The sequence below is a fragment of the Exophiala viscosa genome, assembly GCF_022695815.1.
Source record: "Exophiala viscosa unplaced genomic scaffold EDD37scaffold_4, whole genome shotgun sequence".
Lineage (NCBI taxonomy): Eukaryota > Fungi > Ascomycota > Eurotiomycetes > Chaetothyriales > Herpotrichiellaceae > Exophiala > Exophiala viscosa.
The window spans coordinates 1,896,630-1,919,370 of record NW_026944356.1 but is presented as its reverse complement, the minus strand read 5'-3'; the positions used below and the strand labels follow the sequence as shown (position 1 = coordinate 1,919,370).

The following is a 22,741-nucleotide window of genomic DNA, read 5'->3' as shown; positions in this document are numbered from 1 at the left end:
AACTCGTTTGACAGCTAGTCCCAGATTTACTGGAATGTGTGCCATAAAGTACTAAAGGAGGCTTGACCTGGTTGAAGAAGTGCCATCTTAGTGCTTACAGAGTCGTTCTGCAATTGCGACAGGAGAGATTGCTGCCTCGCAAATTACAGGCCATGTCGGTCAAGGGTCGAAAGGTCGTGTAAGGACCGGGTGTAAATACAGACTGCAGCACTACAAAAAGTATCAAGTTGCGATTCACTCAAACCCGGGTTGGTATCCGCGATATTCACGACGTCTACCTAACATCCTTCGTGGGCCTTCAGTACAGTGTTGTTTGTCCAGAAACAGGTATACACGCAGCAGATTTACAAAGCCTCGTCAGGTCTCGCTCCGTCCATCACGGCATTTCTGTATTAGCAAGCACCAGACATTTTGAAGCAGACTCGCAGTTTTCGAGTGCCGGTATCAGCAATGAGCAACAAGAAACCAACGTTCGTCCTCATTCACGGAGCATGGCACCAACCAGCACACTGGGACCCACTGATCACATCGCTCAATGCCCACGGATATAAGACCATCGCGCCTGCGCTGCCATCAGTCGCGAACGTGCAGACCGCTCCGTGCAAAGATATAAACGAAGACACCAACACCGTCCGCAAGAGCATACTAGCTGAGCTGAACAGTGGGGCGAACGTCATCGTCGTGCCGCACAGCTACGGCGGTATCCCCACGACATCTGCGCTCAGGGGCCTCGACTCTGCTTCACGTACGGCGCAGGATCGTCAAACCAGCGTGATCGCCATCACGGCATTGACATCGTTCATTCTGCCCGAGGGCATGAACATACCTGAAGCAGATCAGAAACCGATGCCGAGTGGTTTACCCGAAATCATGGACCATCCTCCGCCTGAGTTGTTCTACAATGATCTGGGCGAGGAAGACAGGAAAAAGTGGGCAGCGTTGTTGAGGCCGATGAGCTCGGGGGCGTTGTTCGGGCGCTCGACGTTCTCGGCACACGAGGTGATTCCGGTGCACTATTTGTTGGCGGATGAGGATAGGGCGGTGAAATTGGCCACGCAGGAAAGGATGGTGAATATTTTGAAGGCGGGATTGGTGGAGGGTCAGGTTAGGACTGAGATGCTCAGGGGCTGTGGGCATAGTCCGTTTTTGAGTCGGGTGGAGGAGACGACGGCGTTTCTTAGAAAGAGTGCTGGTGAGAATGTGTAGACGATGTGGTTGGTTCTGGGTTGTGAATATTTGAGGAATTGGTTTGGCTCTTGCTATGGCCGCCTCATAGCATCTTTCCTAGTGGACGAGGGACTTGCACTTAAGGTTAGATTAGGACATACCTTACCGTGGCTGTTGTCTACCTGCTTTGCCAGGAGCCATGTTTTGGACCTGGCGAAGCTAGGTGATGCAAATTGCGTCGGCTTGCTGCAGGACTCCAAAGTTTCCAGGGAATTCAGAATGCCAGCGTGCTGATGAGGAGAGGACAAGGGAAGCGGAACTGTATACACTTTCTAACGGAGATGATGTCGATGGAGGGCTTTGCCGTATCTAAGTAGCCAGGGGCTTGGTTGATGTCGGCTGCGGTCACCCATCTCTCTTGCATTGTTCGCCGAAGCATGGAAAGGCTGTCTCAGTGCTGAGCCTTTCAAAGCCTTGACATTGATCCAGTCCTCATCCCAATGAAGTGTTGCTTGAAGAGAACGAACTCTGAAGCTTTTTCCGAGTATACTTGTTGATGATGACGTCGTGGATAGTTTTGAATATGGTACAACGGTCATGTTTGTCATATTTCATCATTCCACCATCATATTGTCAAAAAGACTCAAATAGTGCTTTGCCTCTTTGCATATTACACAATTTTTGAGATTGCTCCACTGCTCCATAGCTTTCTAACTTAATCACTCACAAGATCCTACAACCTGCTGTGACCTAACTTGATACCGTATGTCTGTACAAGGCTTGAAGCACTTGCGATTGAGATCCGGCATCCCATCGATACTGAATTCTCGAGCTTCCTACCGACCAAGTTCCACACTACGGCCAGGACAACATATACATCATCCTTCTGCTGCAGCATCAGCCTCCAGAAGTAGAACTTTCACAGCCACCGCGACAATGAAGTTCACGCCGCCCTCGGAAGAACCTCCGAAACATGAGATGGTATATTTCCCCAACATGACGACGTCGCTGCCGAGCGAGTCTGGAGAATTCCGCCGTGTTCTGTGGACAGGGCTGTATAGTCAATTGGTCTTGATGACTGTTCCCGTCGATGGTGAAATTGGTGATGAGGTACGTTCTCCTTGACTGTGACGCGCCGGGAGCTCGGCTAGTCGACGACTCAATGCTAACACTTGGTAGAAACACACCGTCGACCAGATCCTGACCTTCACGTCGGGTTCAGGCAAAGCCACGATAAACGGCAAAGACCAAGATGTCAAGGCCGGTGATCTCATCATAGTCCCTGCTGGCACCCAGCACCAGTTCATCAACACTGGCCCAACACCACTGATCTTGTATACTGTTTATTCCCCAGCTGAGCACAAGCCGACGAGCGTGCACAAGGATAAGGAGCAGGGCGATCGGGAGGAGGAGGAGGGTATCGATGTTGCACCGGAATGGAGCCAGAGAAGTAAGGCTGAGAACGAGAAGCTCGGGTTGGTCGAACCCGAGGATCATTGAGACGATGCAACGTCCTCGAGCGAGCGGATGTAGATTCCGAGGTCGTCGAAGCCAAAGAGGTACAAAACGGCGTCTTGTACCGTCTTGTACAGTAGTACTTTTTGTCGAGTGTAGTAGGCTGTGTGTTGATTTCAACAAGCCAGCTCTTCATATGCCACGAATTCACCTCCTCTTCTTGCCGACGACTTTTGTGAATCCCTCATCATCGACCTCGGGCTCCAGCTTCTGCTTGGGCTTGCTCGCGTCGACGAGCGGAGGAGCGTCGTCCATATCGACGTCCGCACGGTCAGAGAAGCCGTTCCACTCCTCTCCTTCATCATCATCCTCATCCCAGTCTGTATCTTCCGCCTCTTTGTCTTCGCCGCGCACGATGCCCACCACCTTCTCACCGCCCTTCTTTTGCTTTTCTTGCCACCTGCTGTAGAGTTCCTCCAACCCACTGGCATCACCACCTTTGAGTTTCGTCAGTCCAGCCCAGATGTTTCGTGCAACTTCCTCGGCGCTTTCGTCGTCAACGACGATTTCAAACTCGTCAACCATTACTTGGAGCAGGACTTCTTCGAGATCGCCGACATCTTCTAGTTGTGGTGGAGTCGACGTCAGCAGATCAGACACAGCACCTGCAAACCAATCCCTTTTGTCATTGGAGACTTGTGCAGAGCCGCCCCAGGCATTTTGGATGGCGAGTGTAAGCGCAGGCCATGACCACAGATTTAGAGCAACGAGCAGATCGATCTGAGATGATATGTTTCCAGGTGTAATCTGTGAGAACGCCTGTTGAGGGCCATTGGAGTTGACTTCGGCCATGTCTGTGGTACGATTTGCGGTCTGCTGCGAGTCAAAGGAATCGCGACCAAGGAGTGTGTGGTGAAGGTTTCTTCGTTGCGCAGGCTCAAAAAATGACGACGAGTTGGAGAAAAAAAATATACTACAGTATGTAAATAGTAAATACTTGCGGAAGTGTTTCCGACTCGGGGGCATCCTTTGCCGAACAACAACAATCATCTTCAGGTCATCATTTGCTTGAACAGCATGTTACACAAGATTCTTGGCAGCTTCGAAGCTACCTGAGTAGGATTGACGATTGACTGCCGGTACCACAGAAACGAACAAACAACCTTTCGGAAGAATTGCTAAGAGCATCAAAATGCCTGCGATGACAGCGATGACTTGGGACCGGACGACAGTGGCCCGATGCATTCTGATATCACGTTCCGCTAAGTTTCCACTTTCCTTCGTCGCTCATCAACTGTCTCTTTCTGTCTTTCTTTCCAGTGCATCCCGCTTCATCATTACCTGTCCAGTATTACCTTCGAGAAGCAGTCGATAGAATGGGTGAATCAAGTGCTACCCCAGCGGCGCCGATGGCCTCTCAAGACGAACGAGCCTCCCTTGTTTCTAGGGTCATTCCGACTATGACGCTCTCCACCACCAAGAACCCCCTGACAGCACCTCTGCCAGCCGTAGCATCAGTGTCTCCCGCAGAAAGGGCCGCAGCTCGATTCCATGTCGAGGGCAACGCTGTTCTTACTGGTGGTGCCGGCACATTAGCATTGGCGTCCGCTCGTGCTCTGCTTGAGCATGGTCTCTCCGGTCTGACGTTGATGGACTTACAGCCCACCATTGACAATTCCAAGGCCTCCATCTCGGACTTGAAAAGCAGCTTCCCTGGAGTCCCCATCCACACTGTTCCCGTCGATGTCACCTCGGAAACTGCAATCGAGAAGGCCTTTGGAGACGCGCAGAAGCTTATGGGCAGCATTGATATTCTCTGCTGCTTTGCCGGCATCGTCGGATGTGTACACTCCATCTCGGCCTCTCCCAGTCAGTTCCGTAAAGTCGTGGACGTCAATCTGACCGGATCGTTCCTTTGCGCGCAGGCCGCAGCACAGCACATGATACAATCTGGAAAAGGAGGCTCCATCCTGTTTACGGCATCTATTTCCGCTCACTCTACAAACTACCCTCAACCACAGGCTGCATACAATGTCAGCAAAGCAGGAGTTGCGCACCTCACCCACAATCTGGCGGCCGAATGGGCCACCCACGGTATTCGTGTTAATTGTGTGTCCCCAGGCTACATGGACACTGTGCTCAATGCTGGTGACAATTTGAAGCCAGTCAGAGACATCTGGGATAGTCGTTGTCCGATGGGACGGATGGGAGATATCGAGGAGATCACCGGCCCTGTCATACTTCTGAGCAGCAAAAGAGGTGGGAGATACATCACCGGTGCAGACCTTCGAGTTGACGGTGGTGCTCTATGCTTTTGAAGCGCGAGGCTCTTCACCAGCCAACACATGTTTGAAATGCTCTATCCAACGGCAGAGAGCGGCCATTCTTCCGAGTATCACAGCGGGTTCTGCTTCAAGGTCGTCTGTGCATCATCTATGGTCAATTGTCTAAGCCGCCACTCGTTATGCAAATGCCGTGACAAATGGAAAGAGCCGTGGACCTTGAAGGGTGCATTGGGATGTTAAGGAGTTTTGGATAGGCGAGAAGTTACCATAAAATTTGCACTTACACAGATTAGATATAGCAATACGTAGACTGCAATTGCAGCAGGTGTTTTTCTTCCCAATACACATTATGGTCATTCACCGCATACTGACAGCACCACCGCAACACCTCACATCAAGTTTGCGTCCACTTTCCAAGCCTACATTCAGAAACCCCCAAATAGTGACCAACGGTCCAAAAAAAAGGGCAATATGCGGCCACTCGGGATCGAACCGAGGACTGTGATTGGTTCAGTTTGGACAAGTTTTTCTTCAATTCATAACCTTGACTCACCCTTCAGATATTCTGAAACCGAAGTTCTACTTCAGTCCTTTTTCAAATTGTCAGTGTCCTAGTCCATGAGATGTTTGATACGGTAAACCCATACTGACGCTCTCCCAACTGTGAGGAAATATTAATAAACATGGTACCAACAACGTGGTTTCTTGTCTTCACTAACCTGAGCCATGGCCGCTGATTGGTCAACCAAATTTTGCGAGTACAAAATATGAATTGAACAAAATGCTGGGTCCACAGAGGATACCTGTGGTTATCCCACTGCTACCTAGGTAGGTAGACACTGCAGTGCACAGCATCCACATACCCACTCCGGGACCCGAGACTGCTCGCAGAAACGGTCGGAAGTACTATTGACCTCAAGAACGAAAAAGCAAGAATGGGCACACCATATGCGACTGAGTATACTCTTGTCGGGAAGACCATGATGAATTTACCACATATGAGTCATGAGCGTGGTGAGCTTGACAGCTAGGCTCCCAAACACTTCTGTATACGTACCAGAGCATCAACAGACACAAAATGAGTTGGCCGTTCTCCAAATCTCTCAATACGGTGCTCAACAGCCTATCTTCCTCGCCCACCGGGTACGGCTTGCTAAATCACTTCCATTTCCCCGTCATCCTCGCCCACTCATCTCAATTGAAGAACAGCGGGTTGGCGGGCAGGGCAGTACTGTTGATGGAATAGCAGAACCATAGAAGAAAATAGACCGGGGCTTCACAGGGCTTGAGTGGGTTTGGGGAAAGAAAGCATCTGGCTCCATTTTGTATCAAAAAACACGACCCGTCACACAGGACGTGGACCTTAAATGTGCTTGCCAAGTCATCGATGCTTTGTAAACTTGATCCGATGAGGTGTCTATTTCGGAAACCGTCTGCCCATTTGTTTTGTATACCAGAACACCTGTCGTACCACCCGAATGTTTTCGAACCAAGGAAGATGTCGCTCGCTAATTCATATCACGTCATACATCTGCAGCGCAGGGCATTTCGTCTCGTGAAGGCCCCGTAGCTGTGCAGCAGGATAACAGACACCAAGAATATAAAGATGGTGCGAATGCTCAATCTCAACCATGGTTTGCGACGTTCTTTTCTTTTTCTTCATCCTCCGCAGCGACACCATGGCGATCTCCTTGAGCTGGGAGACCACCAGTCGGGCCTGAGCTGCCTGATGCGGTATCATGTGAACCCTCCTTGATCATCTTGGAATGTTCACCAATACCGTGACGGTCCTCTTGAGGCATATTTGGATCGGCACCAAATTGATCAGTCCGTTGTGGAGTCCACGCCAGGTAATCCCGACGAACCTCAACGTAATCGTAGGCGAATTCGCCAAGCTGATCGTCATCCATACCAAGAAGCTCAGCCTCCTCAGAAGCTCGCAGGTGAAGACCTGGAATAAAGTTGACAATGTATGCGAGAATGGCGCTCATGCAGAAAGCGTAGCCGGTGCATGCCACGACATAGGCCAATTGAATGTAGAATTGGCGGTAGTTTCCGATGGGCCATCCTCCAATTCCAGTTCCTGTTGTTGGGTTGCTGCTCCCCGTGTTGACGCCATCGAGACCGACCACATAGTCCACGCCAAAAAGGGCATTCCACATGAGTCCAATCATTCCGGCGACACCGTGTTCGGCAAACACGTCCATAGAGTCGTCGATCTTGATCCAGTATTTGACTGTGATGAAGGTCAGTGGAAAGTTCAGATTGTCCACAAACATCAGGAAAAACTCACTCTTGGTCGCGAAGTTACAAACAACGCCAGTGACGATACCAAGCACAACGGCACCCCAGGTGTCAATGTAACCAGATGCGGGCGTGGCTGCCACGAGTCCAGAAATGGTTCCGGAACACCATCCGACCATGGTCCACTTCCGAGCCAGCCTGAAATCGAGGAGCGTCCAGGTAATTGCGCCAAATGTCGCGGCCAGGTTGGAGTTCCAGCATGCCATGACAGCTCTGAGATTAGCACCAAAGGCTGAGCCACCGTTGAAACCGAGCCACCCAAACCAAAGCAGTATGGTGCCAAGGAGGATGAAAGAGACATTGTGAGGTCGGAAGTTCAGCATCATCTTTTCTTGACGCTTTCCAAGGACCATGGAGTAGGCCAGAGCAGATAGGCCAGACCCAATCTCGACTGGCCCACCTCCCGCATAGTCCATAACGCCGTATTTGAATGCCCATCCATTAGCATTCCAGGCCCAACAAGCGATCGGATTGTAAACAAGCGTTGCCCAGAGGAAGACCCAGACGAGGAAGGGCATGAGACGACCACGTTCAGCGACGGCTCCTGCAACGATGGCGGCTGTAACGGCACAGAATTGCATCTGGTCCTTAGGTTAGATGGGTGAGTTGAAGAGTGAGTGTTCTTGTCCATACCTGATAGAACGAGTAGAGGAGACTGGAAATGAGGGGTGATCCAGGGCTAGGATTTCCAAGCACTCTCTTCAATCCAAAGTGAACAAGATCACCAATGAATCCGCTTTGACCAGTTGGCGAGAATGTCAACGAGTATCCCCAAAAATACCACTGAAAGTTGATAATGCTCCCAGCGGCCATGCATGCCCACATCATCGAAAGGGCCGACTTTCTCCTGGCTAGACCTGAATATAAAAAGCCCAGTCCAGGCACCATAATAAGAACGAGACATGAGGCAATGAGAATGAATGCGGTGTCGCCGGATTGATACCATTTGTTTAGATTCTCGTGCCCTGTTGAACTGTCAGGGAAAGTGGTATAAGCAGTGCACAAGATGACATACTTGAGTCTCCCCCGGTGCGAGCGTGGCCTGCGGTGACCAAAGTGTAGTCCGCTGGCGCCCCAGTCCAGTTGTAGGACGCATACTCGGGAAGGAAGTTCGCTTTGCCGTCCGACATGGTGGCAGATTCAGACCGGGTGACAGAATAAACCGAGTCGATTACCAGGACGGTCCAGGACGTGGTCGGCCTCCAAACAGAATAAGCAATGTGTAGCCTTTCTCAGTCAAGAGCTGGGCTCATCAACGAATACCGGCCACAGTAACGGCGACCAGTTGTATGGGTACAGATACCCTGCTCAACGACACAGAAGAAACCGGCAATGCGTCAACGAGGGGCCCCGCCGTGTATCAATGGAAGCTTCTGACAAGAACGAGAGAAACAGAAAGTCCTTTTGGCGTGAATGTGGTTGAGAGAGCCATTGACGTTTTTTGGGCGAAATCGGACGAGCGTCATTTCTCAATAACGTCGAGCTAGAATCTCGAATCTTCAATTATTGAAGACCGTGTGGCGTGGACGAGTGGAACGCACGTCACTTGCATTGCACGGTGGAGTCGATGTCGGGGTCCGTTCGTGTGGTGGATGAGACCAGGGGAAACCACCATTCAGCAAGCCTCCATAATATTCAATCTGTTGAAAATCCGTCCTCTCCGCGTCCATGGTGAAAACTTCATGACAGAATGCCCAGGCTCGAGACTGCACATGAGTGGTTGAAGCCTCTGTTTATCTCGATATCAGTAAGTCCCTACCTCGAATTGTGGTGGTTTCGTGCATCACTGTCCCCGGCGCCCAGCACTCCAAGGCCTTGGCCTGCCGACGTGCAACATCAGAAGCACGACTAATTGCCTGATATGCTCCACCAATGACCATGGGGTCTGCTTGACTGTTTCAAGCGTTCGTGGACTGATGCTCGGCATGAGTACGCCCCGCGTGTGCAGCACTGAATTGCCGGATCAGCAGCGACATTCGTGAATGCGATTTTTACTGGGTATTTTTGAAGAGACAGTGCACCGAAGTCGGGCAAACTCGTAGAAAGGAGATTCATGTCTCGTAATGCCAAGGCAGGCTGTTGAGAGCCTCTGAGGCTCAAACCAGACAGGCACGACAGGTAACGCTTGGAGATCTACCTCGACAGTGCGTTTTTGGCCTCCAAAGAAAGGAATAACGTGTGATATGTTGTCAATCCAATCATAGACTGTAGCCTTATCTCGAAGGCCCTTTAGGCTTCGACAGGGGCCCGCCTTTGGCATCCAGGCTCCGTCCTTGTGGATTAGCCGTCAGCAAGGGTCGAATTGGTTGCATGCTGCTAGTCTCCTGAAATGAGCTTAAACCCTCGACTGCCGACCTAAGGCCAGCCTTATCTTTGTCCAATGAAATGGCCGTGAGTGTCAGAAGCACGTGAGTTGACGCCATGCCTCCGCGGCAACGTCGATCGCGCTTTGCGTGGTAGGCCCATCGCAGCAGCAGCACTTTTCCGGGGAAGTTATATCCAGTGTTTTCGAGTATTTCACGTGCTTCTCGTCGAGAGCCGGGACCAGTGTGTGTGGTGCGTGGTGACGCAGGGCACTTGCTGTCGCGAGAAGGGCCTTTTGACGAGCGGCTAAGTATGTCTGGAAGAAACAAATGGGTCATGCAGGACCTGAGGTTCCAGTGCCTCGTACTCTTGGAACCAAACGTCCCTGCTCTTCTGCTTCAGCTTGAAACCTTGGAAAGGGTCGACCTCGAAACCACTTAACGATAAGCCGGAATAGGAAAGCGCGCTTCTGGTGCATGTCTCATCGACATTACTATCCCTGCTCTCCTCTCACGCGAGCCATGTCATGTCATCGCCGAGGAGCTTTGCTTGAAACCCACCAACCAAATGATTACCGTCGAGAGATGCAAATAAATTGTGATGTCAGACATTTGCTGATCGCATGCCGCGTGTTTGCCAAGAGTGATATTGGTTATCTATGCTGACGGAGGTGACGATGACACTTTTCGAGGTTGCTGGTAAGGGGGTCCATATCATCCCGATGCCGCATCGTTGTTCTCAAGAGGAGGACTCAAAGATCGCTCCTGACACAGCTGGACATGGCCGACAACTCCAACGTTGTTGCTGTCATGGACCGATGACAAATTGGGATCAAGACCGGCTGCTGAACTCCACGTCAGGCAGTGTCGAATGATATAATGTTGCATACAAGGCTAGCCGACAGGCCCGAGCCTAGTCAGCAAGCACAAGCCTTGTCTGCTGTGTTCGAGCCATATCGTGGTTGATACGTTAAGCTTGGGGAAGCCTGTATGCACAGTCCAGCCTAATGCCAGATCGGCGTATACCGCATGCCTCTCGCCCCTTAGCCCCACAGCAATACAGATAGCATGGTCGACCATCTCCGTCCCTGAATGCATCCTGCGAATGAGGTATGTCTTTTTGAGCAGTTCCCTGCTGACATGATCCCCGTAGGCTGGTCGTGGCCGTCCAGCCGGCATGAATGGGTCTTGCTGGCTCTGCACGATCTGGCGTCCGTCAGGCTTGCTCCAGAGTTGATATCAGGAGATTAATGGATTCACTGGAGTACTCCTCACGGCTGACAACCGGAGTGTGCAGAGGAACGTCGTCGTATCGACTTCGTTCGTACCACGCCAGGAAGGTCCTTGTGAGCGAGTAACCAGGGGTACCTCAATCGTCCTTGATATAGCAAGATCTGCCGAGTGCCATCGGAACAAACAGATCATGCAGCCTTGCAGTCAACATTATCCCAGGCAGTCCCTTTGTCTTAATACCACAACCTCTCACGCCTCTTGACGATGTTCATGAAGTCTTCCCTCCCTTTTCGTTGGTCCCATATCATCTCTGAGCTGGTCAGCGGATTGCCATGCTGTGGTTTGTCGAGAGGAGCGGCGATATGGAGTTTGGTGTACCAGGTGTGATTTATTGCCCATGGACTTTTGCTGGAGTCTCCTTTCGATCCAGTATAAAAGTGGTGTCAAGCTCATGCTGCTGCAGAAGAGAGCATTGAAGCTCGAGAGCAATGATCATGAATGTTATTTTCACACGAGTCGGCTGAATGACTGTGGGTGGTTGTCGATGCAGGCGCGGAAGAGTTCAACTGACCGATAGAGGGCAGGAGATTGTTGCATGTTGGAAGTGCCTAGGAATTCACCACCAATAATAGGTACTATACTTGCATACCTAGGTACGGTAGGTACCTCTGAGGTTGCAGACTGAACGGACCAGGTAGGTAGTTACTCTCACTTGTATTGGCACGACAATAAAGTGAGTTGTGGTCGTCTGTGACCATTCATTCAGCGTCGGCTCTAATGCTGTCTAACTAAAGCGCAGCTGTCATTGCGACCTGCGACTCAAAAAACTTCATCGGACTTGATCATCAGCGACTATTGCATCACCAGCCAACGCCCGTTGCCATCCAAATCTTGAGTATCATATCTATTCTGGTTTTGGTTCCTCCGGCAGGGAACCGAACATAGTCTCGACCATGACGCCGGTGATTTCTGTAGTAGGAGACTGAGTCAGAACAAGTCGTCTTCATGAAAAAGGAAAAGGAGTTGAGGACTCAGACTTACGGTATGGGTCTCCGTTGGAGGCAGGTCGTCGGTCCTCGAAGTAACCCTTGCCTTCTTTAGCACATTGTCGTGGGATACGCACAGAGGAGCCACGGTTGGCGATGCCCCAGGTGAACTTGTCGATGCTTGAGGTCTCATGGGCGCCCGTCATTCGGGCCTCGTTGCCTTCACCATAGACCTTCATGTGCTCTTTGTGACGGCCGTCAAGCTTCTTCATGGCTGCTTCAATGTGTTTCATACCACCCTCTTCACGCATTTCTTTCGTTGAAACGTTGGTGTGCAGACCTGCACCGTTCCAGTCACCAGGGATGGGTTTGGGCTGGAAGGTGACGACGGCACCGAATTCTTCGGCAACGCGGTGGAGAAGCCACCTGGAGACCCAAAGATGGTCACCCACTATGGAAACGAGTCAGTACAAGCGGTAGGCATAAACGGTTGCGGGAGGACTCACAGTCAATGCCTTCACATGGGCCAACTTGGTATTCCCACTGCGCCGGCATGACCTCGGCATTTGTGCCAGAGATTTCGATACCGGCATACATGCAAGCCTTGTGGTGCGCCTCGACGATGTCACGGCAGTAGACACGTCCAGTGCCGACACCGCAGTAATAAGGACCTTGAGGACCAGGGAACCCTCCCTTGGGCCAGCCATATGGCCAGCCATCGGGTCCCAAAAGAGTGTATTCCTGCTCCAGACCAAACCAGATGTCGTGTTTGGCGTTAGCCTCCATCAGACGAGCCGCCTCATGTCTGTAGTTGAACTTGTTGGGGGTTCCATCGGGATCCCACGTCTCGCACATGACCAGAACGTTCTCGCCCAAACGGATTGGATCTGGGAACATGGCAACGGGACGGATGTAGACATCGGAGTTGTCGCCCGGGGCTTGCAGAGTGGAGGAACCGTCAAAGTTCCATTCCGGCAGATCGTCGACGCTCGAGGGGGCCTTGCTCAAGGTCTAGAAACGGTAAAGTTAGTCAAAGATTGGTTCTGCAAGCCAAATGAGTTTAGATGTGTCAATTCGCCGTTGCACCGCATTTCACTGGCTACGAGGGGCCGGGCGCAAGGGTCAGTTGGACGTCGTTTGCCGGCTGCCGAGATCGTTTCGGGTGAGGTGTAATTGGCAAAAATAGAGTGTGTTGAGTGGCGGCTCAATGTCGGAAGGGCGAAGTTGAGCCACGCCCTAGCGCAATGCCGCATTGACCCAACCGTGGGGTCACCCATGCAATGCGCAGCCGGTCGTTTGTCGTGGCCTTGCGGGATTTCCTGGACTGATGATTGTTGAGACGAGTGTCGAGAAAGCAGACCTCATCTTGGAGTGCCGAAAGCAGAGTCGTACCGGTGGTGCTGAGTGAGATGGAGACAAAGAAATATGTAGGCTTGCCTTTGTTTTATTACGCAGACCATTTGTGCCATCAATCCAGATGTACTCAGCAAGGACTTTGCCCTTCTGATCCAATTTCATGTACTTCGCCAACTAGGGAGGTTGTCAGAACTGGCGCAGCATGTAGAAAGGTCTGACTAGAGCATCAGGCAGGAACACTCACGTTGGTGGCATTGGAAACAACGGTCGATTCACCGACGCCGGCCTGAGAAGAGAATCAGTATGATGACGCTATTGTCCGGGCGACCATCTGCTATGCTGAAGAGACATACCATGGTGGGCTGTGGTGAACGGTAATGTGTAGGACGGGTTTAATAGGTGATTGACGCCGGGATAACGAGCTGTTCAATGGGACAGTTGAACAGGTCTATGGGAGAGTCAAGCTGTAGGGAAATTGGAAGCTGTGGAAGGGCAGATAACAAAGAAAGAGGAGGATAGTCCAGCAGATAATAAATAAAATGTACTTCGAACCCATCAATTGGAGCTCCATGCTCGGCGAGAAGGGCAGCTCCCAGCTCGCATGCGCAACCAACTTGTCACCCACGCAGCCATTCAGCATTACTGCAGTAAGTTAGGTTCGGGGACCCTTGCAACCACTCTTTTGCCCCGCCGTGCCCGCCCATTTCGCAGGTGGTCAAAGATTAGCCCCTCCTATAGCCTAGAACAGTGCCTAACATCGGAACCCTCCCCAACAAACAGCGGTCGCCCGTCGCCCGAGAACGGCGCAGGGTTCGTGTGTGTGCGGCACGCTTCGATCTATCGACGCTCGACTATCGCTTCCACCCCACTGTCAATCCACGCCTTGCTCCGTCTCTTTCCAACCATTCACCGCCCGCCTGAACTTAAGCAAGCCGCAAGATAAGAAACCCACTCGATCGATGCTTCCTCATTGAATGACCTGAGATCTTTACCCGACCCTTGTTCACGAGCTATCATCTTCCCAGGTAAGATGATCTGCCTTATGACGAACACGACTACGGGTTGAAATCACCAAAAAGCAGGAAAACACAGAAATGAAGAACACGGGTGACATAGGTCGTAGCAGACGAGGAAGGGCCGTACGAAAAATGGATTTTGCCGACGACAAAGAGCAGTCGACGGCAACAACCGCGCGCACTTTAACGATCCGTATGGAGTGCTGTACCAACAACTATTGACTGGATCCTCATAGCGGGCTTGTGCTACTCGGTACACTGTCGCCCCAACATCACCCCGAACCATGCAGCAAAAAGAAATCGGAGCACAAGATCTAACTTAACTGGAATTCATGGTCATAGTGTAGGGACTTGCTTTGGAAACCTTAGAGCTTTCTCGCGCATCCGGTATCCGTACCTTGCAGCTGCCTTCGATTTCCGGATTGCTGGTCTTTTCTCCACGTCCACGGCCATCTGACGAAGGCTTGATTTTACCCGGTGCCTTGTACACTGATGAAGCTCGACCTGGCTAAACCCCTTCAGCGTAAGCTCGTGTTCCGTTTCATTTACACACAACAAAAACACAATGGGTATTGATTGTGAAAATGAAAATGACATGCCTTGCAGGTTAAAAAACGTCACGCTGCATAGCTTCCCGTTGCCGTCCCCAAAAGTGTGCTTGCTCCCCTGTCGCTTGTTATCGGCAACTGCTCATTGGTGCATATTGTACATTCCAACACCCAATTCCATGACAAACCGAAGGGTAGGAGGATCGATTTGAAGATTCGTCTGGGGAATGCCCGACCCATCCCCGCATGTCTCATTATTGTTGCTTGTGCCTCAAGTCATGGCCCTTCTTACCATGCATCAGATCCTTTAGAGTCGTGCGTTTCTTCTTTTCGCGGGCTTCAACCACCTTGGGCTTATACTCCGTCCATTGCCGATGGGCGTGGTTGCGCATGTCAACAATCTCTGACCTCGGATTATACGACCGATCTCCAATGGTCCTGTTGTCTCCTTTCAGAGCTGCGGCATCGCGTTGTCCTTGAGATATTCTAGCCCGACGAATCCATCGGTCAGTCTTCTCAGTGTCGAGCACTCGTCGCCGGATACCCTGATGCACGCCTTTGAATGTGTAGGCACCCAGACCGAGGACTCCAGAGATTGGTTTCAGGACTACGCCGCCCACCCCTTTTGCCACTCCCTTGGGCAATGCTGATATACCGTCGTCATGCACCTCGAGCCAGGGGATGCGCACAAGCCCAGTCACTCCATCGTATATTCCGAACCAAAATTCGGTCCCGGCCGCGGCTACACCGGTGCGGAAGCCTACAATATGTTTCTGAGGGGCAGGTCGCACTGTCTTGTCGCCGTAAAGCCTGGGTGCATTGTGGAATCCAAGGGCCATCGCATTCCACATTCGCAATGGCAGGGAGACAATCGCCTGCGTTGAATGACCAAGACCCTTGCCCACATCTTTCGCAATGACCAGCGCTGGTGAAGGCCCCTGTTCAGATGATGCTGTGGTGGCTCGCTTCAGCTTTGATCCATCAGAGCTGGACGAAGAAAAAGGGACCTTGACGGGCTCTGCTTGGCCCTGAAGTTTGAGGCGCGCTTCGAGCTGGGCGTGATCCTTTCGTTGCTGCTCAACTGACGCGCCTCGTACCGCGTAAACCATTTTTCCTGGTAGGATCACTGCGTCCGTGGCAGACCCTCCTCCCTTTTTTTTGCGTTTACGCTTTTCATACTGTTTGAGATCTTTTTTGGTCTGCTCGTGCATGGCTGCAACTCCATGGAATGCTTCTTGGAATGCCTGAACGACTACGCCTCCAGTCCCAGTAATCGGTTCTCCTGGTCCTTGAAAATCATTCCATTCACGATTTTTGCTCAACTCAAGTTCATGCCACAGGAGCTCGCCATTTTCGACCAATGCGTCTGCTGCAAGGGCAGATAGTTGGATAGGAGTGTTTCTGACCTTCCACGCGGCAACACGATTGGGGAAGATATTGCAACGCATCGAGTGAGCACCATCCAGGGGCAACGCTCTGTGAAAAGAATCCACCGCATTTTCAGCACCGTCTCCCTCGAATTCAATGCTTTTGGCAATCGCTTGAGCTTTTGCTTTGGTAGCAGGCTCCAGGCATTGTCGAATACCTTCGGCCAATTTGACACTGTCTAGCTTCTTCAGTGGAAGGGCTTCCCTTGCGCCAGCGCCAGCCCTTGCCACCATAGCACTCCAGAATGGTTGATCGCCGAAGAAGGGGACGATCATTGTCGGCTTTCCAAACCTCAGTCCTGCCGCGGTAGTACCAGCACCACCGTGATGGACAACGGCGTCGACCTGGGGGAACAGCCAATCGTGGGGGACATTGTCAATCATGAACACCCCGCGAGATTTCTCCATCCCGTCGCCCATACCACCCCAGCCTCGACTAATCACCGCCCGAACGTTGGCTTTAGCCACCGCGTCGAAGATCATCCTGGTGAAAGCTGTGGGATCAGCTATGCCTGAGATGGAGCCAAACCCGATGTATATGAGTGGGCGGTCGTCGTCCGACTTTTCGAGGAACTTGGCCAAGTCTTCCGGTGGTTTGTAGGACGATGCAAGGTCCAAGAAGACATACCCGGCAATGTCAATTTCTGGACCCCAGTCTTCAGGTTTCGGAACCAAGCCTGGCGACCATAGGTAAGTAACGGGTACTCGAAGACGAGAAAGTTGACCTGGAGCCCATAGCGTGGAGACAGGTTCCAGACCCAACGTCTTCACCCGAAATCTGTTGACAAGATCGCCCAGCCCTTGCCAGGTCATCAAGTCGACAAGAGGATAACTCATGAAGTTCACATAACTCTGATCGACATTGGTAGACTTGATGTTGGCCAGGGGGTGAGGAAATGCCTGGGTAGGCGAATAAGGAAATGTGAAAATGAGGTGCAGCGGGATCGAGAGTCTCTCAGCACAATGATAGTGAGCAAAAGAGGGTGGATTCGCAATTATTGCGTCCGCAATAAACGGTGGCTTTGATCCGATCATCTTCAGGTTGGCTGTGTCCATCTCGTCATCTGTCGCATTGATGCAGGCCCTCCAAAAGCCCTGGAACATTTGGTACATTGAATCTCGTCTTCTTCCAATCTCTCCAGCCTTGACTGTTTCCAAAGATGGAATAAGTCCAGGATTCTTGACCATAAAGGCCATGAGCTCGGAAGGATCACCTCCCACGGAAAAGAACTCAAGACCAATGTCTTCTTCGATGAACTTTTTGAAGGTGGGATGCGTGGCAATTCTCACACGATGGTGATATTTGTCCCTCAAAATCTTGCCGATCTTCAAGAACGGCTGTATGTCACCACGGCTGCCGATTACCATTATGACAATGTTCATTTTTGGAAACTGCATATTACGCTTCGTTTCCACAAAATTGGCCGCTGCCTGCTCAGCATCCTTGTCATCTTGGGAATGGTCGGTGCCCAGATGACGTTTGATGGTAGCACCCAGGGCTTTCGCCAGGTACCCAGAATTTGCCTTTTCATTGATTGACAGGTTCAGTCTGCCGTCTTTGGCGACACGGCCTCTAGATTGGATGAACTCGTTCCCGACTCGGAGATTTGAGGGTCTTGGTGAAGTTCGGACTCGGTTGAGATGGGATTTTGCCAGGGGATTGTCTTGGTGCCCATGTGGAGCCGGTTGTAGCCTCTGCAAATGCTCAGATGATTCGTCGTCTGAAGAGCTCCAGCCCTCGGAATCGCTTGATCCTACAGCATCCCGTGGGACAGTATCAACTCGCTCGTTGATGGTGGAAACGTGCAGTCTTGTAGGAGGAGGCAACCTCTGTGCCACTGGGCGTGCGATTTCTGTGTCGAACTTTCGGGCGGCCAGCACGGGTCTAGCGGCGATCCCATCTCGCAGTGCTTTGGAGCCCTTCGTGTCTGCATGGTCATTAGGAGCGTCGTACAATGTAGAGTCCGACCCGATCGGAGAGACAGTCCCTTCCGAGCTCTTTCTAGTCGGGTATGGAAAGTGTGTGGGTGGTGGATCAGCGACGGGAGCCGCTTCATAGTCTATCGCTGTTGTCACGACAGGAGCCAGCGCGTCTGCCATGTTTTGTTGCAGCCACTATGGCCTACAGAGTCTCTCAAGTCTTGCTCAGTCATAGCAACATATGAAGTGTGTGAAAGGTTCCGACGACGATCATGAAGGACTGAGGCGGTAAGTGTTTACAGACGGTTCGACTTGGATATGCGCCGGCATTGAGGGTTCGTTGGTGGAAGGAATCGCTCAAAGTTGCATAATGTTGGTAGTAACGAGCAGATACACTGTGGTACTGTGGTGTGCGTTCGAGTGGTGAAAGGTGTCAATGTTGGTGAAGTTCTACTACATCTAACGCTGAAACAGGTCACGGAGCACGCGCATTACACAAATAGACGTCAGAAAGTTTTTTAGGCAGTTGCGTCACATATTGACAGGGGCGGGAGGCGCATCCTTTTGACTTTCCGGGGGAGCCGCATCGAACGTTTATTGCCGCCAGGCCCCCAAAATCTTCCACTTCGCCGCTCAAGATCTTTTTTCTGACTAGTACGCAGACTGATCGCCTTCTCTTGTTGCCAGATAAGGGCTCTTGAACGGAGGTCCATCACCATTCAACCAGCCGGTCAGTACGATTTGTTGGCTGAAGCATCGTCAATGGCTCAACTGTCTATTGCTAATTACTGTATGATGCATGCTAGCTTCCACCCACAGCCACCCGAGACTGGCGTTTTTACATGTTCCTGGCGGCCGTCATCTGCAGATCATCCGCTCTTCGTTCTTACTAGCTGCAAGGGGAGGCTGCAGAAAACCTTAGCAGTCGTCCAGTCGTTTTCTCCCCAGCAAGCCAGCCGCATTGAGTTCTCCAGAGTCCAGACTAACACCGCAAAGGCAAAGGAGAAGATTGGTGCGCATATAGCGATGATACTGCTAGCACTCCCGAGTCCCCAGAATAAACCATGATATGCTGCGTGCCATGACCGTCGCAGGCAAGAGTACGGCGTTACACGTTTCGCCATCGCGGTCATTCTCAACAATGAGACGGCAAGCTAACGCGTAATACCTGGAGCACCCCTTCCAATCTGCTTCTTGAGCCGACCTTTAGCTGCTGAATGACGAGTACGAAAAGCTGAAGTCAGGATCCATCAATCGCACGGTGCAGATGTGCTCTCGATCTCAACAACTAAGTCTACCGTGAGCGGTACAACAGTCTAGCACTCAGGTCAGATATGGCGGCCATCTAGCCCTACAAAGAAACGTTGCTGTAGCGAAGCTGCACTGAAAGACAGTGATGCTCAATTGCAATCATGCGTAAGGTCAATTGGGGTCTCCTGATGAAACGGCCGCCCCCGGATGTTCCGACTCCTTGCATGCTGCAAACAGCTCAAGAAAAGAACTCGAGGGGTCGTAAAGTTCTGACACGATCAATAGGGATGAACGGGGCTGCCAACTGATTCTCAGCGGCATCCATTTACTGTATCTGCGGGTGTCCCAGCACGGCGTAAGTTAGTGGGCGCAATAAACGGCTGATCAGCCCGCAGCGCGGGCCGAAGATGCTGGCCAAACGATCGATCCTGGCCGTGCAACCATCATTAATCTGCTTGACACATCTTGCCCACTTCAATCGACGGCACAAATTAGTGCACCTCACTTGGCGCCATTTAGGTATGACAGCGCCATCTTCAGCCGTACCGACTCAAATTATCAACTTCCTCCGTCTTTATCATCTGGCTGGAGGTGCGGAACATATCAGCCGTCTCACCGGCGTTCTTCCTGCGCTCGAGAAATGCTCGCAATTTGAGGATATCGAGACCAGCACTCTGTCTTCCTATCCTCCTGGAAATCCGCGTACATTTCTTCGATCCTCGATACGAATGGGTGACATGGGAATCAGATGAGATTTTCGAGGATCGGGCCATCCATTGCGACAGTCGCATCCTTGCAGTAGCTTGGAGAGGGTAATCAGTTGGTGAGTGTCTCTCCAGGGAGAAGGTAGGTCCAAATTGTCCGCCAGGGACAACCGCTCCATGCAGCCTCGGTCATCTTGATCCCCAGCCTATGCTGACGGTCGGGTTCTCGTCCTTAATGTTTGTTGCCAGGTTCTTCGCACTTGATGCAGCCGCTGCTCGATGCCTGTTTCGATGGTGCTTCGTCCGGTGGTAGGGGAGAACAAGTCGGATTCCATGCACAGGTTGTACATCAGTCGGATGACGGCCAGTTTCTCTTGTTCAGGCACCGCTGTCCAGACAACGTCCACATCCGCCCATCTGGAATGAGGATGTCGTGCGCAATACTCGTGATGGCTCTGCCTGGCGAAGTTTTTGAAGTTGTCAAATTGCCGGTTGGTCAGGCCAAGCTTGCGCTGCACATCAGTGGGTGAATCTCGCAGCCTGATGGGTGAAGAGGCCATGTCGCGAATCAAATGGATTCAAGTCGATTACACGGTGGGAAAACAAAACAGACGATGGGCAACGAAGCGTCGACAAGCACATGATTGATGAAGACTGTGACATTGTCTGCTCAGCTTGGACTCGGTAACGGGGCCATGGTATGCTTCCCCTTGCGACTTGTGACCGACTCCTGCAATTGCGCTTCAATCCGACTGCACCCACTGCGCACACCGTTGTCGGCGGTTTATTGCATCCAGCTTTTCCCTCCAATTGGGCTTTTCCCCGCCGCATTGCTGCCAAGATAGCAAGGAAGTAGTCAGACCAGGACGTTAAGCGATCATCAAGTGCCGTTGGGCAGCCTCGAGAGGGATCCATTGTCTGGATGATCCGCCGGGAGAACGGGCAATGGTGGGAACCCTAATGCGAACCCTACCTAGGGATAGGTCCAACCGTCCAAGGCGCCAAATCTACTACGAGTAGGAATGATGGAAGACTGAATAAGGCATGACGGGGCTTGATTCGGGCTCCCTAGGCTCTTTTCGGATTTGCTTTGCAGTCCTCAAATACGATACGAACAACGGTCTTGCATCGCCGCCGCGGACTAGTTCACGGCAAAACGGTCCTGTTGGCTTGGGCACCAATCAATCTCTAACGCGTCTCAACTTTCAAGTGCAGCACCGCACTTGACCTCCTCTCACAGGGTTTGTTTCATGTTTGATCACGCCCTGCGCGTCTGCTCACAATTGATTCGGGCCTCGTCACGCTTCACACGTTCTTCCTTCACGAACCGTCTCAGAACTCTACTCGGCATCCTCACCATCCGCAATGTGATTTTAAATGTGTCCACGACGCACTGCTATGAGTATCCCATTTCATCTATGTTTGTCTGTTCTTCCCTCTTCATTTCTTCATTTCTTCACTGCTTCCATCGACGTACTTTTTAGTGCTGTGCATTTCTAGTTCTTGTTCGCAGGTTCATTCATTTCTGCATCGTTCATTTACTGCATATTCGATCTTGCTGGCCAAGATCACAACCGTCTCCTAAGGCATAATCATACGACATCACGATATCTACACGACTTCACGTACAGTACCTCACCTGCTCAACATATCACAAAATCATCCGATCACCGACAGCACCAATCGAGCTACGAAGGATATTCCAAATACAACCGACAATGCTTACCAAAACCCTCATCCTCACACCGAATTATCCGGCCAACGACTCACCGCCTCATGCCAATGGCCCTCAACAACGCTTCCGCCGCCAGCTAACCATGATCTTGCACGGAACCAGCCTGACAGCCAGCTTGATTGCCCTCTCGCTTTTTGCAGCGGCCATCCCACAATGGAACCACAACTTCTTCCACAGCACGGGTCCATCCCGCGGCGACTGGACCGACGGCGTGCCTCTCGGCCCACTCACCGTCGCGCTGATCTACCACACCGTCGTCCTCATCCTGCCCTTCATCCCCAAGCTCCCTAGCCTCCAAAAGATGCAGACGCAGACTCTGGGTCCCAAACGCTCACAGCTCGTCCACGCCGTGGTATCAACACTGCTTCTCCTCACCTTGTTTCCAGCATTGTTCCTTGCCGGCTACGGCTCGCTCTTCCGCTTCTGGCGGCCTGCCATGCGCGCCTCGTCCGGCGTCATCCCATGCACCATGCTCAACATCTTTGCCCGCGAGTGCGAGCCTGTGCTGTATCACGTCGGCACGCTGCAGATCGGAGGCATCGTTTTTGGCTGCTTCGTCTGGACGTCGCACTTTGCTCTGCTCTTGGTGGCGCTGCGCAATCTCCGCCGCCACGCACTCATCAAGCAGATCCAGAGCGAGAAGTTGTCGCAGTTCAGCAGCAGGAGCGAAAGCATGAGTCGGAGTGGGAGCAGGCACAGCACCAGGCGTGGGCTTGGCAGCAGGAAGGGATCACTGCGGTCGGTGGAGAACCAGGGGGGCGCCCAGCCAGTTTCCCAGGTAGACGGCCAGCGGTGGCCTGGAAGGTCCGGCTCTGCGTCTTCTAGATCTACTACTTCAAGGGGAGGTTCCAGATCCGAGGAACGAGAGGCCGAACGGGCGTGACGAGTCCTTCGAAACCCAAAGCGAGTTATTCTCCTCAGACTTCTCGCCGGGGTTGAAATCACTTGACATGCTTCCAGATTGGCTACAATTGGTATTTTCATACATAGCAAACGACATACATCGGCGAAATTGCTTTGGTGGTTTCCGCATTTGAATGTTTACGATTGA

At 51.8% G+C, this 22,741-nt stretch overlaps 8 protein-coding genes across 8 annotated transcripts; 4 read left to right on the top strand and 4 right to left on the bottom strand.

Annotated features, from left to right (window-relative positions):
• The first annotated feature begins 26 nt into the window (after window positions 1-26).
• Window positions 27-1,353, top strand: EDD37DRAFT_384624 (Alpha/beta hydrolase fold-1). Its single transcript, XM_062812157.1, has one exon. The coding sequence runs from the start codon at window positions 451-453 to the stop codon at window positions 1,204-1,206; it is 756 nt and encodes a 251-aa protein (XP_062671268.1). The 5' UTR covers window positions 27-450; the 3' UTR covers window positions 1,207-1,353.
• A 417-nt stretch (window positions 1,354-1,770) lies between these two features.
• Window positions 1,771-2,748, top strand: EDD37DRAFT_384193 (RmlC-like cupin domain-containing protein). Its single transcript, XM_062812156.1, has 2 exons — window positions 1,771-2,277; window positions 2,347-2,748. The coding sequence occupies exons 1-2, from the start codon at window positions 1,933-1,935 to the stop codon at window positions 2,665-2,667; spliced, it is 666 nt and encodes a 221-aa protein (XP_062671267.1). The 5' UTR covers window positions 1,771-1,932; the 3' UTR covers window positions 2,668-2,748.
• Window positions 2,749-2,829: 81 nt separating this feature from the next.
• Window positions 2,830-3,474, bottom strand: EDD37DRAFT_649702 (Pre-rRNA-processing protein TSR2-domain-containing protein; the record flags this gene model as incomplete). The annotated part of the gene is made up of 1 exon (XM_062818165.1): window positions 2,830-3,474. The coding sequence occupies one exon, from the start codon at window positions 3,472-3,474 to the stop codon at window positions 2,830-2,832; it is 645 nt and encodes a 214-aa protein (XP_062671266.1).
• A 557-nt stretch (window positions 3,475-4,031) lies between these two features.
• On the top strand, window positions 4,032-4,940 carry EDD37DRAFT_563276 (uncharacterized protein; the record flags this gene model as incomplete). The annotated part of the gene is made up of 1 exon (XM_062813957.1): window positions 4,032-4,940. One exon carries the CDS (start codon window positions 4,032-4,034, stop codon window positions 4,938-4,940), a length of 909 nt encoding a protein of 302 aa, XP_062671265.1.
• Window positions 4,941-6,532: 1,592 nt separating this feature from the next.
• On the bottom strand, window positions 6,533-8,341 carry EDD37DRAFT_608827 (amt family ammonium transporter; the record flags this gene model as incomplete). Its single annotated transcript, XM_062815083.1, has 4 exons — window positions 6,533-7,143; window positions 7,201-7,792; window positions 7,845-8,176; window positions 8,227-8,341. The coding sequence occupies 4 exons, from the start codon at window positions 8,339-8,341 to the stop codon at window positions 6,533-6,535; spliced, it is 1,650 nt and encodes a 549-aa protein (XP_062671264.1).
• Window positions 8,342-11,651: 3,310 nt separating this feature from the next.
• EDD37DRAFT_657600 (glutamine synthetase) lies at window positions 11,652-13,445 on the bottom strand (the record flags this gene model as incomplete). The annotated part of the gene is made up of 6 exons (XM_062818906.1): window positions 11,652-11,716; window positions 11,789-12,184; window positions 12,240-12,744; window positions 13,171-13,263; window positions 13,334-13,375; window positions 13,443-13,445. The coding sequence occupies 6 exons, from the start codon at window positions 13,443-13,445 to the stop codon at window positions 11,652-11,654; spliced, it is 1,104 nt and encodes a 367-aa protein (XP_062671263.1).
• Window positions 13,446-14,603: 1,158 nt separating this feature from the next.
• Window positions 14,604-18,517, bottom strand: EDD37DRAFT_383823 (sterol 3beta-glucosyltransferase). The gene is made up of 2 exons (XM_062812153.1): window positions 14,705-18,517; window positions 14,604-14,613 (listed from the first exon to the last, which is right to left on the bottom strand). The coding sequence occupies exon 1, from the start codon at window positions 18,178-18,180 to the stop codon at window positions 14,908-14,910; it is 3,273 nt and encodes a 1,090-aa protein (XP_062671262.1). The 5' UTR covers window positions 18,181-18,517; the 3' UTR covers window positions 14,604-14,613; window positions 14,705-14,907.
• A 3,039-nt stretch (window positions 18,518-21,556) lies between these two features.
• On the top strand, window positions 21,557-22,740 carry EDD37DRAFT_383493 (uncharacterized protein). Its single transcript, XM_062812151.1, has one exon. It carries the CDS (start codon window positions 21,674-21,676, stop codon window positions 22,571-22,573), a length of 900 nt encoding a protein of 299 aa, XP_062671261.1. The 5' UTR covers window positions 21,557-21,673; the 3' UTR covers window positions 22,574-22,740.
• The last annotated feature ends 1 nt before the right edge of the window (window position 22,741 follows it).